Source organism: Piliocolobus tephrosceles, chromosome 3, assembly GCF_002776525.5.
Source record: "Piliocolobus tephrosceles isolate RC106 chromosome 3, ASM277652v3, whole genome shotgun sequence".
NCBI lineage: Eukaryota > Metazoa > Chordata > Mammalia > Primates > Cercopithecidae > Piliocolobus > Piliocolobus tephrosceles.
The window spans coordinates 98,107,550-98,123,370 of NC_045436.1; the positions used below are offsets into that span (position 1 = coordinate 98,107,550).

Genomic DNA, 15,821 nt, shown 5'->3' on the forward strand with positions numbered 1-15,821 from the left:
GGCTGGTACCGGTTGTTCCTTTCCATGTTTAGGGCTTCCTTCAGGGTCTCTTGTAAGGCAGGCCTGGTGGTGACAAAATCTCTAAGCATTTGCTTATCTGTAAAGAATTTTATTTCTCCTTCACTTATGAAACTTAGTTTGGCTGGATATGAAATTCTGGGTTTAAAATTCTTTTCTTTAAGAACGTTGAATATTGGCCCCCACTCTCTTCTGGCTTGTAGAGTTTCTGCCGAGAGATCTGCTGTCAGTCTGATGGGCTTCCCTTTGTGGGTAACCCGACCTTTCTCTCTGGCTGCCCTTAAGATTTTTTCCTTCATTTCAACTTTGATGAATCTGGCAATTATGTGCCTTGGAGTTGCTCTTCTGGAGGAGTATCTTTGTGGCATTCTCTGTATTTCCTGAATTTGAATGTTGGCCTGCCCTGCTAGGTTGGGGAAGTTCTCCTGGATGATATCCTGTAGAGTGTTTTCCAATTTGGTTCCATTTTCCCCCTCACTTTCAGGCACCCCAATCAGACGTAGATTTGGTCTTTTGACATAATCCCATACTTCTTGCAGGCTTTGTTCATTTCTTTTTCTTCTTTTTTCTTTTGGTTTCTCTTCTCGCTTCATTTCATTCATTTGATCCTCCATCGCTGATACTCTTTCTTCCAGTTGATCGAGTCGGTTACTGAAGCTTGTGCATTTGTCACGCATTTCTCGCGTCATGGTTTTCATCTCTGTCATTTCGTTTATGACCTTCTCTGCATTAATTAGTCTAGCTGTCAATTCTTCCACTCTTTTTTCAAGATTTTTAGTTTCTTTGCGCTGGGTACGTAATTCCTCCTTTAGCTCTGAGAGGTTTGATGGACTGAAGCCTTCTTCTCTCATCTCATCAAAATCATTCTCTGACCAGCTTTGATCCGTTGCTGGCGATGGGCCGTGCTCCTTTGCAGGAGGAGATGCGCTCTTATTTTTTGAATTTCCAGCTTTTCTGCCCTGCTTTTTCCCCATCTTTGTGGTTTTATCTGTCTTTGGTCTTTGATGATGGTGACATACTGATGGGGTTTTGGTATAGGTGTCCTTCCTGTTTGATAGTTTTCCTTCTGACAGTCAGGACCCTCAGCTATAGGTCTGTTGGAGATTGCTTGAGGTCCACTCCAGACCCTGTTTGCCTGGGTATCAGCAGCAGAGGTTGCAGAAGATAGAATATTGCTGAACAGCGAGTGCACCTGTCTGATTCTTGCTTTGGAAGCTTCCTCTCAGGGGTGTACTCCATCCTGTGAGGTGTGGGGTGTCAGACTGGCCCTAGTGGGGGATGTCTCCCAGTTAGGCTACTCAGGGGTCAGGGACCCACTTGAGCAGGCAGCCTGCCCCTTCTCAGATCTCAACCTCCGTGTTGGGAGATCCACTGCTCTCTTCAAAGCTGTCAGACAGAGTCATTTGCGTCTGCACAGGCTTCTGCTCCTTTAGCTGAGCCCTGTCCCCAGAGGCGGAGTCTACAGAGACAGGCAGGTTTCCTTGAGCTGCTGTGAGCTCCACCCAGTTCGAGCTTCCCAGCGGCTTTATTTACCTACTTAAGCCTCAGTGATGGCGGGCGCCCCTCCCCCAGCCTCGCTGCTGCCTTGTGGTTAGATTGCCACAGACTGCTGTGTTAGCAAGGAGGGAGGTTCCGTGGGCGTGGGACCCTCCTGGCCAGGTGTGGGATATATTCTCTGGTGTGCTGGTGTTACAGCGCAGTATTGGGGTGGGAGGTACCCGATTTTCCAGGTGTTGTGTGTCTCAGTTCCCCTGTCTAGGAAAAGGGACTCCCTTCCCCCTCGCGCTTCCCAGGTGAGGCGATGCCTGCTTCAGCTCTTGCTGGTCAGGCTGCAGCAGCTGACCCGCACGGATTGTCCGGCACTCCCGAGTGAGATGACCCCAGTACCTCAGTTGAAAATGCAGAATCACCGGTCTTCTGTGTCGCTCGCGCTGGGAGATGGAGACTGGAGCTGTTCCTATTCAGCCATCTTGCTCCGCCCCAGGGCTCACATTTTTAAAAACATTGCATTTGCCTTGAGAGATATGAAACAGTGGACATGACACTCTTGAATACATAAAATTGAGCTAGGTAGCAAAATGAGGCAGCATATTTACAGAGAGAAGAAACTGTATAAACAAAGCCATGGAGAAGCAAGTCCAAGGAATATTGTAGGTCAATAAGCAAGGCAATTTGGCTGGTTTGCCCTGAGCACAGAAGGGATACACAAGGGAAGACTGGAAAGATAAACTGGGACCATGTAGTACCTTAGGTTGACACACTGAACTTTATTCAATTCAAAAGCTAATGAGGCACTTTGAGAGGGCTCGAGCCAGGGAATTATAGAATAGGAAGTTCAGGCCCAGAGCATCATTAGAATATCCTTTCTGCTCAGAATTTTGTAGTTATTTTTCAGAATGAGACGTGCTCATGTGATGGAGTACAATCTTGACAGTGATGGAACTCATATATTTTCCACGATGATAAAAATGGAACTTCCGGAATTTGTTCATTGCCCTATATAAAAATAAACTAGTTTCCTTACTTTTTCTGTAATGAGTGGGGATCTAAGTCAAGAAGGAAGAAGAACACAAAGTAAATTACAGTATACTCTTCCTTTGCCACATAGCCATTAAAATGCCATGAAATAAAGCAAAAGTGAATGTGAAAGGCAGCCTTTTAAATAGAGAACTCATAAGTTAACATGCATCTGAGAGGTACATGGAGAAATGGAAAATTTTGCTTTGGTAAAAAACAGGATTGACAAATAGACACAATAAAAAATGAAAAAGGGGATATCACCACTGACCCTACAGAAATAAAAACTACCATCAGAGAATACTATAAACACGTCTATGCAAATAAACTAGAAAATCTACAAGAAATTGATAAATTCCTGGACACATACACCCTCCCAAGACTAAACCAGGAAGACATCGAATCCCTGAATAGACCAATAACAAGTTCTGAAATTGAGGCAGTAATTAATAGCCTACCAACCAAAAAAAAGCCCAAGACCAGACTAATTCACAGCTGAATTCTATCAGAGGTAAAAAGAGGAGCTGGTATCATTCCTTCTGAAACTATTCCAAACAACTGAAAAGGAGGCACTCTTCTTGAACTCATTTTATGAGGTCAGCATCATCCTGATACCAAAACTTGGCAGAGAGACAACAACAAAAATATCCCTAATGAACATCGATGCGAAAATCCTTGGTAAAATACTGACAAACCAGATCCAGCAGCACATCAAAAAGCTTATCCACCACAATCAAATCAGCTTCATCCCTAGGATTCAAGGTTGGCTCAACATATGCAAATCAATAAATGTAATCTATCACATAAACAGAACCAATGACAAAAACCACATGATTATCTCAAAAGATGCAGAAAAGGCCTTTGATAAAATTCAACATCCCTTTATGTTAAAAACTCTCAATAGACAAGGTATTGATGGAATATACCTCAAAATAATGAGAGCTATTTATGACAAACCCACAGCCAATATCATACTGAATGGGCAAAAGCTGGAAGCATTCCCTTGAAAACTGGCTCAAGACAAGGATGCCCTCTTTCACCACTGCTATTCAACACAGTATTGGAAGTTCTGGACAGGACAATCAGCCAACAGAAAGAAATAAAGGGTATTCAGGTAGGAAGAGAGGAAGTCAATTGTCTGTGTTTGCAGATGACATGATTCTATACTTAGAAAACCCCATCGTCTCAGCCCCAAACTCCTTAAGCTGATAAGTAACTTCAGTAAAGTCTCAGGATACAAAATCAATGTGCCAAAAAATCAGAAGCATTCCTATACATCAACAACAGACAAGCAGAGAGCCAAATCATGAATGAACTCCCATTTATAATTGCTACAAAGAGAATAAAATACCCAGGAATACAACTTACAAGGGATGTGAAGGACCTCTTCAAGGAGAACTACAAACCACTGCTCAAGGAAATCAAAGAGGACACAAGTAAATGGAAAAATATTCCATCCTCATGGATAGGAAGAATCAATACCATTAAAATGGCCATACTACCCAAAGTAATTTATAGATTCAATGCTATTCCCTTCAAACTACTACTGACATTCTTCACAGAATTAGAAAAAAAAAAAAATTAAAATTTCATATGGAACCAAAAAAGAGCCCATATAGCCAAGACAATCCTAAGCAAAAGGAACAATGCTGGAGGCATCATGCTACCTGACTTCAAACTATACTCCAAGGCCACAGTAACAAAACAGCATGGTACTAGTACCAAAACAGACATACAGACCAATGGAACAGAACAGAGACAGAACAGAGACCTCAGAAATAACAACCACACATCTATCAACAACCATCTGATTATTGACACACCTGACAAAAACAAGCAATGGGGAAAGGATTTCTATTTAATAAATGGTACTGGAAAAACTGGCTAGCCATATGCAGAAAACAGAAACTGAACTCCTTCCTTATACTTTATACAAAACTCAAGATGGATTAAAGACAACTGTAAAATCCAAAACCATAAAAACTCTAGAAGAAAACCTAGGCAATATCATTCAGGACATAGGCATGCGCAAAGACTTCATGATTAAAACACCAAAAACAATTGCAACAAAAGCCAAAATTGACAAATGGGATTATAATTAAACTAAAGAGCTCCTGCACAGCAAAAGAAACTACCATCAGAGTGAACAGGCAACCTATAGAATGGCAGAAAATTTTTGCAGTCTACCCATCTGACAAAGGTCTAATATTCAGAATCCACAAGGAATTTAAACAAAATTACAAGAAAAAAACAACCTCATCCAAAAAAAATGGGCAAAGGATATAAACAGATACTTCTCAAAAGAAAACTTTTATGTGGCCAATAAACATATGAAAAAAAGCTCACTGATCATTAGCAAAATGCAAATCAAAACCACAATGAAATACCGTCTCACACTGGTGAGGCTGTGTAGAAATAGGAACACTTTTACGCTGTTGGTAAGAATGTAAATTAGTTCAACCATTGTGGAAGACAGTGTGGCAATTCCTCAAGGATCTAGAACCAGAATTGCCATTTGACCCAGCAATCCCATTACTGGGTATATACCCAAAGGAATATAAATCATTCTACTATAAAGACAAATGCACTCATACGTTTGCTGCAGCACTGTTTACAGTAGCAAAGACTTGGAATGAACCCAAATGCCCATCAATGATCAACTAGATAAAGAAAATGTGGTACATATAAACCATGGAATACTATACAGCCATAAAAAGGAATGAGATTGTGTCCTTTGCAAGGACATGAAGCTGGAAGCCATCATCTTCAGCAAACTAATACAAGAACAGAAAACCAAATACCGTATGTTCTCACTCATAAGAGGGAGCTGAACAATGAGAACACATGGACACAGAGAGGGGAACAACACAGCGAGGCCAGTTAAGGGATGGGGGGCTAGGGGAGGGAGAGCATTAGGATAAATAGCTAATGCATATGGGGCTTAAAACCTAGATGACAGGTTGATAGGCAGCAAACCACCATGGCACATGTATACCTAGGTAACAAACCTACATGTTCTGCACAAATAAACAGGATTGAAGGGAATTAGAAGCCAAATTCTCATGTCTGTATGAACCACTTCTGTTTTCATAGCAATCTTCTGAACATCACCACACATCTGTCAGCAGTACAGAAGCCCTCGAAAGGCATGGCCAACGGCACTTACCAAGTTGTGTTTTGTACTAAGGACAACTCTAAGTCTAGGACATTGAAATATTTTAATGAACTTAATAAAACATGCTTGTTTTTAAAACGTGTTCAAATGTGTTCAAAGCTACTACAAAGCAACCAATGGGTTTGATGACCTGAATCTTTTCTGTATGAATAAAATATACATTTCTATGGAAAATAAAAGTTTCTCTGGGAGAACTGGGTCTAGCCAGGTTTTCTCAAACTGTATTCCAATGACACCTGCATCAAGACCACTAGAGATGATTAAAATGCAGGTACCAGGACCTCCTCCAGACCTAAAAATCATAATCTATGAGTATAAAGACTGGTGATCAGAATGTTTTAAAACTTCCCAGTTGATTTGTATATATCCTAAACCTTTTGAATCTGTGGTCACCCAGAAGGATACTAAAGCAAAACAAAATGGGTTGGCTGAGACAAAGAGTTTGCTGTAAACTCATAGATTGCTATGAAAAGAGAACCTCTGAATTCTGACTCTTTTCATGAACAAAACTTAAAAGAATGAGCAGCATATTTATATTTGCACCCTCAGAATGAAGCAGAGCATCTGGCAAATAGCAGAATAATCAGAAAAATATTTGTCGATTTCAACTGAGCAGCATGGTCACGAAGGGCATAGTTTATAATAACTAGCATACTTTTTAGCATCCACATTTCCTCTCCTCTTCCCAGCCTTCTCCACAGAAAGAGAATACTTACTGTATTGTCAACAGTGTTTGCACCAGGACCTATGTTTTGCTTTTTATTCTTGGTAGTGAGCCATGCATCCCCCCCATACCTACAGCTTAATGGATCCACAGGGTTGATGCTAGAAGGTACAGATAAAGCTTCCCACACTTTTCTCTTAGTTACACTTTGACAAACAGTATCTGTTTCCTTTCTCATAAATACTAACGTATGTGGTATTTGACATTTACCTTTTCCCTTTTTACAGAAAAAAATTCACAGATAACCATTTTGCTATACACATCTATATCTCACAGACTAGAAAGAATTTTTTCAGTTGTTAGTCAAATAAACATTATGCCTTTGGCAGAGTTTCAAATGATGTGAGTTTTAAGCAGCTAATTAGTCCTTTTGGTGACAACTAATTACTCATAGTGTGTTTATAGCAAAAATTGTTTTATAAATGCAATTGTCACTTCTATTGACACTTTCCTTCTCATTGGAATCTACAAGTATAATAAAAATAATTTATTTTGACCAATTCCATCTTTAAAAAAAAATAATAAAACAAAAATAAAACCTCAGTCCTGAAGTACTCTTAAAATTGTAAAAGTATCATCTTTAGGAAAAAACTAATATCTACTTCTCCTGAACTAGCAGCCTTTTCAAGCCTTGTCTTTGTTTACTTCTATGCTGTACAGAAATTGTTGTCAGGTGAGGAATTACCAAGAAGTGAAATGACATTATAAATGTCATAGGTCAGTACATAGGTAAGGAAGAAATGCTGTCTAGAAAGCAAGCTAACTTTTTGACCAAAACATTCTTGTTATGTATCTGTTTTTGTCAATTCTCCTGCTTAATGTGCATACCTTCCTAACAAAAAAGTAACAAAGAAAACTTAGAGGTTACATGTTCAGCAAAAGATGTGCAATATTCCATGTCTAGAGAAAATATTGTGATTCATGAAAAAAAAAAGTTCGAAAAGAAATTGAAATGTATTATATCCTGACAAATTATACTCCCTTATGGCCTTGTATTTCTTTAGGAGCACAAAACAAATCTCAGGCTTGAGTCCAAAGTCTAAAAGGATCATAAGGTGACATGCATTACAAAAACATTAAACCATGCTTTAGCTTGTGGTGCACCTTGCATTATACTAAAGTGTGAATATAAAAACAGAATTGAACATTTGGGAAAAGTTCCATGCTTGGAGGCTAAGTAGGTTTTCTTTTACAGGACTAAGTTCAACACCTTATAAGTGTCACCTTAATTCTTGCAAATCAGGTTCAGTTTCATGAAAAGCAATGTTCTTTACCAGCTCATAACTCATTTTGGGTTCTGTCTTTATCAGAAAGAGTAGCATTTTTTTTACTTTCCATGGTCATTCTGGTAGAGAGTAGCTCTCTGCTCTGATTGTCAGAATAAAAATGTTTTCTGAAGTTAAAAAGTGAGTTCAAAGGGATTTCAAATGTATTAGTATCACAAGGTTATATAGTATCTCTGTTTCCCACTTTCTGTCCCATGCAGATATTAAAGTGAAATATGACACATACAGACTTACTGACAAATCTTTCATAAAAATAAAGCAAGAAATTTCAACTTACTAACCAGGTTAAAAATACACGTTTTTAAAATTGTATTTAAAAAAATTTTAGGAGGAAGGTGAACACAAGTATCATTTTGCTATCTTATTAAGGTACATTGAAAAATGTGGCATGTAAAACAAATGAGTAAAGACCACCTCCAACAGACATTAGAAAAAAACTTCTAAATTTAAGAATGATTTTCATAAGTTTCTCAATCACCTAATGTTCTGATAAATTTTTCAGGAGAAAAAGAGGAAATTTAAGTCACAGTGTTGAAGTTACTATTAAAAAATAACCAGAAGGTTTAATTTTTAAAGTCTCATTTTTTTAGAAAGACCCAAAATGGTAAAAGGCTTATTTCCCAATTCCATGACTACATTAGTCTGCCGGTACAGATAGCTATTTTAAATCACTCACAAAATATTTTGTTTGCAAAAGTTCAAAGATTTAATATATGTTCAGGCAGAGTGAATAGAAATGCAAATATTCTTGATCGCAATAAAGCTTTTTATGTAAAAGCCTGCAGGATTTGTTCCATAGGATATTACTACTTCCTCTTATTCATAGTTGTTAAGTAATTACATTTTTCTTTTTTATTCTATTAAATCTTAGTATAACTTTTTCTTTCAGCTCTGTCACATTACCTCAATGAATTTTCTTGAATATTTCTTTCAGTCTCTTAATGAATGACCTATTAAACTCATTATTATGATTATAGTAAACCATTGTTACTATTCATTCATATGACATTATATATTTTCCGAAAGTACTATTATCACATGAATTATTTTTATGATCTTTTTTATAGCAGCATAAATGCCACAAAGGTTTTCTTTGCCATTAAAAATCTCATGCAGAAGAATTCATTTGTCAACACTAACCAACAAAAATTATCTGCATTCACTTAAAGCAATAGCTTTACAAATACTCATTCTACATTTACATCCCAGACCAATACCGTCTAAACTGCAGAGTTCAAATTTATTTTATTATAAAAAATTTCCCACACTTGCTGTGATTTTCTTTCAATGCATGGATTCAATCTAGGTCAGCTGCTTCCATAGGAAGAGTCAATTTTCTCTAGCCAAGAGTTAAAGATTTTTCTTAAAGGAGGTGTTTTATATTGGGAATAATGGAACTAAAGAATGTGAAAAAGGGCTTGAGAAACATACAGGTTATGTTATTCAACATCAGTCTTATTGCACCAACATGGGTATACAGCAGCTATTGATGTTGAATGTATTTTTTGTTATGAAATATATGAAAATTTCAGGGGAAAAAATGCTCAAGTCTTGCTGATAACACATCCTCCAGTATGTATTAATATAATGAGGGTTTGAGGGATATGTCCCAAATCCAAAAACACGCCATGAATTGAAACCCTGCGCAGACTACTTAAGGAAAAAAAACTAGCATCGCTGTGATTATACTGCCCTCTAGTGTCAAAATAAATGTTATTTACACTGAAGTTCATTTGCTTTTTTCAGATCAGCATTTTCATGACACATTTGTCCAACTATGGGAATGACCGACTGGGATTATATACATTTGTTAATCTGGCCAACTTTGTGAAGAGCTGGACCAACCTGCGACTTCAGACTCTGCCTCCAGTACAACTGGCCCACAAGTATTTTGAGCTATTTCCTGATCAGAAAGACCCTCTCTGGCAGGTAAAATTAATTCAATCATTGATATAACCAATTAATTCCAGGAACATAATTCTGTGAGATATTCCAAATGTGAAAAGTGAAGCCACCTGAAAAAACCTGCATTTTGGAAATGTTAGTAAATTTGAGAAACTACTCCTTCCTAAATTGTAGTCTTTTATCATTGCTACATATTGCACCCAATTCCCTGTTCCCTTGCGCATTGGAAATCATGGGATTCAGAAAGTTCAGTGACGGATTCAGTGGATATAATGTCTTCAATCAGGAGTGAGAGATAAATCTACAGGTTGCAATAGGCTGGAAGAGTAGAAGATGGTAAATAGGTCGTTTGTTAGGCAGGTAGCCTTTGAACACATGTCCATATCTCTAATGACTAAACCATATTAAAGGATCTCTGAGAAAAGTTCAGAACTGACATCTGCCTTCTGAACCATGAAGTACACCAACAGCCAACAGCCACTGAATGTGGACAGCTTTCAAAAGTATTAATTGGGAGTTAATATGGGGGAAAGCATTTCATGGGAAAATCACTGAGCTTCTTAAGATAAAATACCACATGAATATGGCATATTCAGATGACCCTGGGGGTAACCTAGATTTCAAAGCATAGACTTTTATGTATCATAGAATTAATTGCAGGAACAACTTTGAATTTAAATTGTCCACTCCATGATCTGTGAAAAATAATAATCTTGGCAAATAATTACATATTGCTTACTATATGTCAGACTGGGCACTTTACATGTATTAACTCATTTAATCCTCACAACTACCTTACGTGGTAGGTACAGTTACGATTTGCATTTTACAAATGAAGAAACTGAAGCACAGAAAGGCTGAGTCAATTAAGCAAGGTCACACAGCTAGTGTGTGGCAGAGCAGGAATCAGTTGTAGGACATCTGGCTTCAAAAGTTGTGCTTCCTAATCACTGTTTTCAACGCTACTAGAGTTACAGACAGAGCTAATGGTAAAAGAGTAACAATCATCAGAAGTAGACCTCAGTAAATTTTTACCACAGATTGAATTTGTTAACTCTGAACTTTATATTCAATGCATTCAGCTTTCAACCGTAAGTTGATTACTTCCTTAGCACACACAGGTAACTCCATAATATAACTGCACATTTAGCAGGTTAAGGTTGGTGGTTGTGGACTTATGACTGCATATTACTTTTCCGTTGTTTTAACAAGCATCTTTTCATTTTAACTACCACAAAACATCACCAAATGTTAGCCAATGGAAAGACATGCAATTTTCCTGCTAATTTAACCTCACTTTTAAACAGAAATCATTATTTCAGGTGACAAGTTTTAAACTATTTTTTCAGAACAGCCAAAAAGAATACTCTCACTTTAGTCTTAACATCTGTTGCTTATTAAAAATAAGCAGAAGTCTTATTTAACTTCACATACCTATGGTATTAACTGACTAAAAATAAAAAGTGGTACTGTTTGCCCATTCCTGAAATAATATTAAAGGTACTGTAATTCTTCCTCTTTTTCTACATAATATATACTTTGTTCTTAAAATGAAGGGTGTTCTAAGTAGAACTTGTGTGGTGGATGTTGGCGTTCAATATTATAGACCAAAAGCAGAATCCCTAAGGTTCACCCTCATTATTCCCTTTTGCTAAAACTTAGGACTTTCTAGCATCATAGTCTATAAAATTACGTTTTTAGATACACATTCATCAAGCTTTGATGGCAGCTGAGAGGTATCTGCTCTTTAGATAGTAGTATTTTTGCCAGATCCCTATCCCTTTGAAGCACAGCTGGAAAGTTCAAAGTTACTTAGAATAAAGATCTGACAACTTATATTTCAGTTATATATTGAATACTAAGTGTGTATCATCTTTTAGGTTAACAGGAAGCATAATCTCTGCCCAGTAAACTATTTTAAAAATAAATAGAACTGCTAGTAGCCAATTAAACTGTTCATGCTTTGAGACTGTTTACCCAAAGTGGAAATACTGCGCCTCTCCAGCCTCCTCTGTAGACTCTCAACATCAAGATGGAAGGGCGTTATTCAGAATTGCCATGATGCCACTTCAGGGCTTTCATTTTTTTTAAAGAGCCTATTTTTTTATCCCAGCATTTCCTGGTATGCTTTTAAAGAACACAAGTTGGAAAAGCTGGCACACAATGGACACATTCATGAAAAAAATACATCTCTATGTTCTTCTCCCATTTAGAATCCTTGCGATGACAAACGCCACAGAGACATTTGGTCTAAAGAAAAAACTTGCGATCGCTTACCAAAATTCTTGGTAATAGGACCCCAGAAAACTGGTGAGAACTGTTTATGTTATGATTAACCAGTGTAAAATTTCTGATGACTAGTTATTGTCACAATAAGTTTGTAAACCTCCCATAACTGCTAATGAATGAATGACGTTTTTCTCTGACATAATTTTCATTTAGCTCAGTAATGTACCTAAATGCTTAACAAAGTGTTTTTTAGGTGAAAAGAATAAAACAGATGTCACACTGTTCAAATATCCAGCAGTCAATTTGGTAGCATGTTTTTTTTCCCCAAATGTTTTAATTGAAAAGTATTTAATTAACACTTCTAAAAGCAAAGCTAATCAGCGACAGGATTATATCAAAAGTCAAGAGGGACACAGATAAGTACCTATAACTCTTTATAATAAATCCCTGCTAGAAAAATAGTCCCTTAGGCTGCCATTTTCCTAATATTGTTTATTTGTAAACTTTCTTGCAGAGATGACTATTTTTTAAAAGTCTAAAAGATATTTCACAAGCAGAATTCCTAGACATACACAAAACTTTGTGCTAAGAAAGGTGTTTATTCATACCCAGGAGAAATCGTTTGCACCTTTTCTTAAAAATGATGTGCAATTTTTTTCCCCATAAACTTTTTTTTTTTTTTTTTTTTTTTTTTTTTTTGAGACGGAGTCTCGCTCTGTCTCCCAGGCGGCCTCTCAAGTAGTTGGGACGACAGGCACCCACCACCATGCCTGACTAATTTTTTTGTATTTTTAGTGGAGACCGGGTTTCACTGTGTGAGCCAGGATGGTCTCAATCTCCTGACCTTGTGATCTGCCCACCTCGGCCTCCCGAAGTGCTGGGATTACAGTAGTGAGCCATCGCACCCGGCCTATAAACTTCTTGTTTCTAAGAATCAATATTAAAACGAAGCCTCATGGAAACTTTAAACTACCAGACATTCATGCTATATCCTGCGTGATAAATTATTTGGGACCCTTGGTTACTGACTTCACAGAAAACAGTGAACATCATATTGCTTGCTAAGGAGAATACATTTCCTCTCCTCATTGATCTAGAAATAACTGAGGAAAATTCTGTGCAATGTACACAGGGAGTTTAGCACGTTCATCTTTTTCCTTAATGTCATTTGCAGATATCGATCTGAAAACAATAATAAATATGGCAAATACTTATATTTTTATTGTCATTTATTTCACTTGTCCTTATCTATCTAAAGTGAAAAGACAACTAGGAAAACATTTAAACTAAAATCTCTTCAGTGAACTCCCACTGTCATCACATAAATTTGTCAAGACTGATCACATCCTGAAGGCTTGGTAGCATTTTGCTTTAGAAAGTCCTGCAGTATTCATTTCCCTCGTGTTGTGCTGGATATGCAGACATTTTGATATCATGGTTAGATGGTAGAATTATCACTTGTCCTCTTAAACTCAATTGGGTTTCCAAGTGTTTGTTACAATTTGGATATGGCATTTGTCGTTGGAAAAGACCTTTTATAGAAACTGATTCTTTTTTATAGAAATTGATTTTTCCCAGTTTTGTTGAATATAATTTACATGCAATAAAATCCACCCATTTTGAATGTACAATTAGCTGAATTTTGAACATTGCACACAGTTGTGTCCACCACCACATTCAAAGCACAGAACAGTTGTCAGCCTAAAAACAATTTATCCTTGTTCCTTTGCAGTATATCCCCCCCGATCCCCACCACATCCCCAGCCACAAACAACTACTTTCTACCACTACAGTTTTACCTTTTCTAGAACTTCATGTAAATGGAAACATGTAGTGTGTAGTCTTTTGTATCTGACATCTTTCATTTAGCATAATACTTTTGAGATTCATGTTGCTGTATATATCCGTATTTTGTGAAATTGATTTTTTAATTAAAGTATTTTCTCATATCAGTGACATGAGAATTAAATAGCTTCATTTTTAACTGTACTTTTGTCAAAAGTATTTTTCTGGGCCAGGCGCGGTGGCTCATACCTGTAATCCCAGCACTTTGGGAGGCCAAGGTGGGTGGATCACCTGAGGTCAGGAGTGCGACACCAGCCTGACCAATATTGTGAAACTCCATCACTACTAAAAATACAAAAATTAGCCAGGCATGGTGGTATGCGCCTGTAGTCCCAGGTACTCAGCAGGCTGAGACAGGAGAATTGCTGGAACCTGGGAGGCAGAGGTTACAGTGAGCCAAGATTGCATCACTGCACCCCAGACTGGACAACAGAGTGAGACCCCTATCTTGAAAAATAAAAAGTATTTTTCTGGATAATTTTGCACAGATTTCTAGTTATCTCGATATTCAAATATTTCAGTGTTGAGACTGACAAAAAATATAAAACTGAAGATTTATAGATGGTTATTTAAATGTGTGTCTATGATTATATAGTTGAGTACCACTCACAAAATACATATGCAGGACAGTTTATTCAGACCCAAGAATATGTACAGGCAAAGACAGAATTCAGAAACCACAACTTAACAATTTTTTAACACTGATACATTTCACTATGCCTTTTACTGACTATGCAAAATAATTAGATTACATCCATTTTTTCTGTTTGTCTAATTAATGCTGATCATGAAACGCTATTAAAAGTGAACAAATGTATTTAATATAATTCTTAAAAATAAGATTCAGAAAATAATGTTTTCGGTTGATCTAAGAAAGGAATTAATCTCTCTGCTTTTTTTCTCACATTATAATGGTAATACTTATTTCCAAAAATATTTATTATTTTTAATTTTAAAAATTCTTCATGCATTTTTCTGGATTATATCTCATGTGTATAATTGAGATTTAAATGTATTTAATGTATTTATTTATTATAATTCTAAGTTATATCTCAATAAAGTTTTTATCTGAAAAATGCCTTTTAGATATTCAGATATGGCACTCTTTAGGTGATTTCACCTAGGTTACCTTGCTAATCCTCATAGAACACTGATAGCTAAGTATTTTCTTCCCCACTACATAGATGGAAAAACTAAGACTCAAGAGAGGTTAAATAATTTTTGTTCAAATTCACACAGCTGGTAAGTATAAGAATAAAAATCTTGATCCTAGAATTTACCTGACTTCAAAGAACATGCTCTTTCTACTTTACTATGGATTTCATGTAATGGAGCTTTTTTCCTCCAATAAATTTTAGATATTGCTTCACAGTTATTCTAAGTCAGTGATTCTCAAGGGTGGTTGCCAGAGCAGCAGCATAAGCACCACCAGAAAACTTATTAGAAGTGCAGGCCGGGCGCGGTGGCTCACTCCTGTAATCCCAGCACTTCGGGAGGCCAAGACAGGTGGATCACGAGGTCAGGAGATCGAGACCATCCTGGCTAACACGGTGAAACCCCGTCTCTACTAAAAATACAAAAAAATTAGTCAGGTGTGGTGGCGGGCGCTTGTAGTCCCAGCTACTCGGCTAAAAATACAAAAAAATTAGTCAGGTGTGGTGGCGGGCGCTTGTAGTCCCAGCTACTCGGTAGGCTGAGGCAGGAGAATGGCGTGAACCCGGGAGGCGTAGCTTGCAGCGAGCCGAGATCGCGCCACGGCACTCCAGCCTGGGTGACAGAGCCAGCCAGACTCCTGTATTAAAAAAAAAAAAAAGAAGTGCACATTCTTGGGTTATAACAAAGACTTGCTGAATCAGAGATACTGGGATAGGGCTGTGCTATCTGTGTTTTAACAAGCCCACCAGATGAATCTGATACATGCTACTTAGAGGAGCACTGTTTTAAGGCAAGCTTGTGAAGCACATTTTTACTTTGTATATCATAGATTACTATGTTTTATTCCCTATAATGATCTATGATTACAAAGTGTTCATTGTTTGGTTCAGATATAATCTAGGAAGACTACCTCTTTCAATTCATTTTTTTTTTTTTTTTTTTTTTTTTTTTTTTTTTTTTTTTTTTT

At 37.2% G+C, this 15,821-nt stretch overlaps 1 protein-coding gene across 1 annotated transcript in view; it reads left to right on the forward strand.

Annotated features, from left to right (window-relative positions):
• NDST3 (N-deacetylase and N-sulfotransferase 3) overlaps positions 1 to 15,821 on the forward strand; it is a 222,077-nt gene that overhangs the window by 177,091 nt on the left and 29,165 nt on the right. The window contains exons 7-8 of the mRNA XM_023220033.1: positions 9,467 to 9,649; positions 11,839 to 11,935. Of these exons, the coding sequence (XP_023075801.1) occupies positions 9,467 to 9,649; positions 11,839 to 11,935 (280 nt within the window). The remainder of the gene's footprint in view (positions 1 to 9,466; positions 9,650 to 11,838; positions 11,936 to 15,821) is intronic.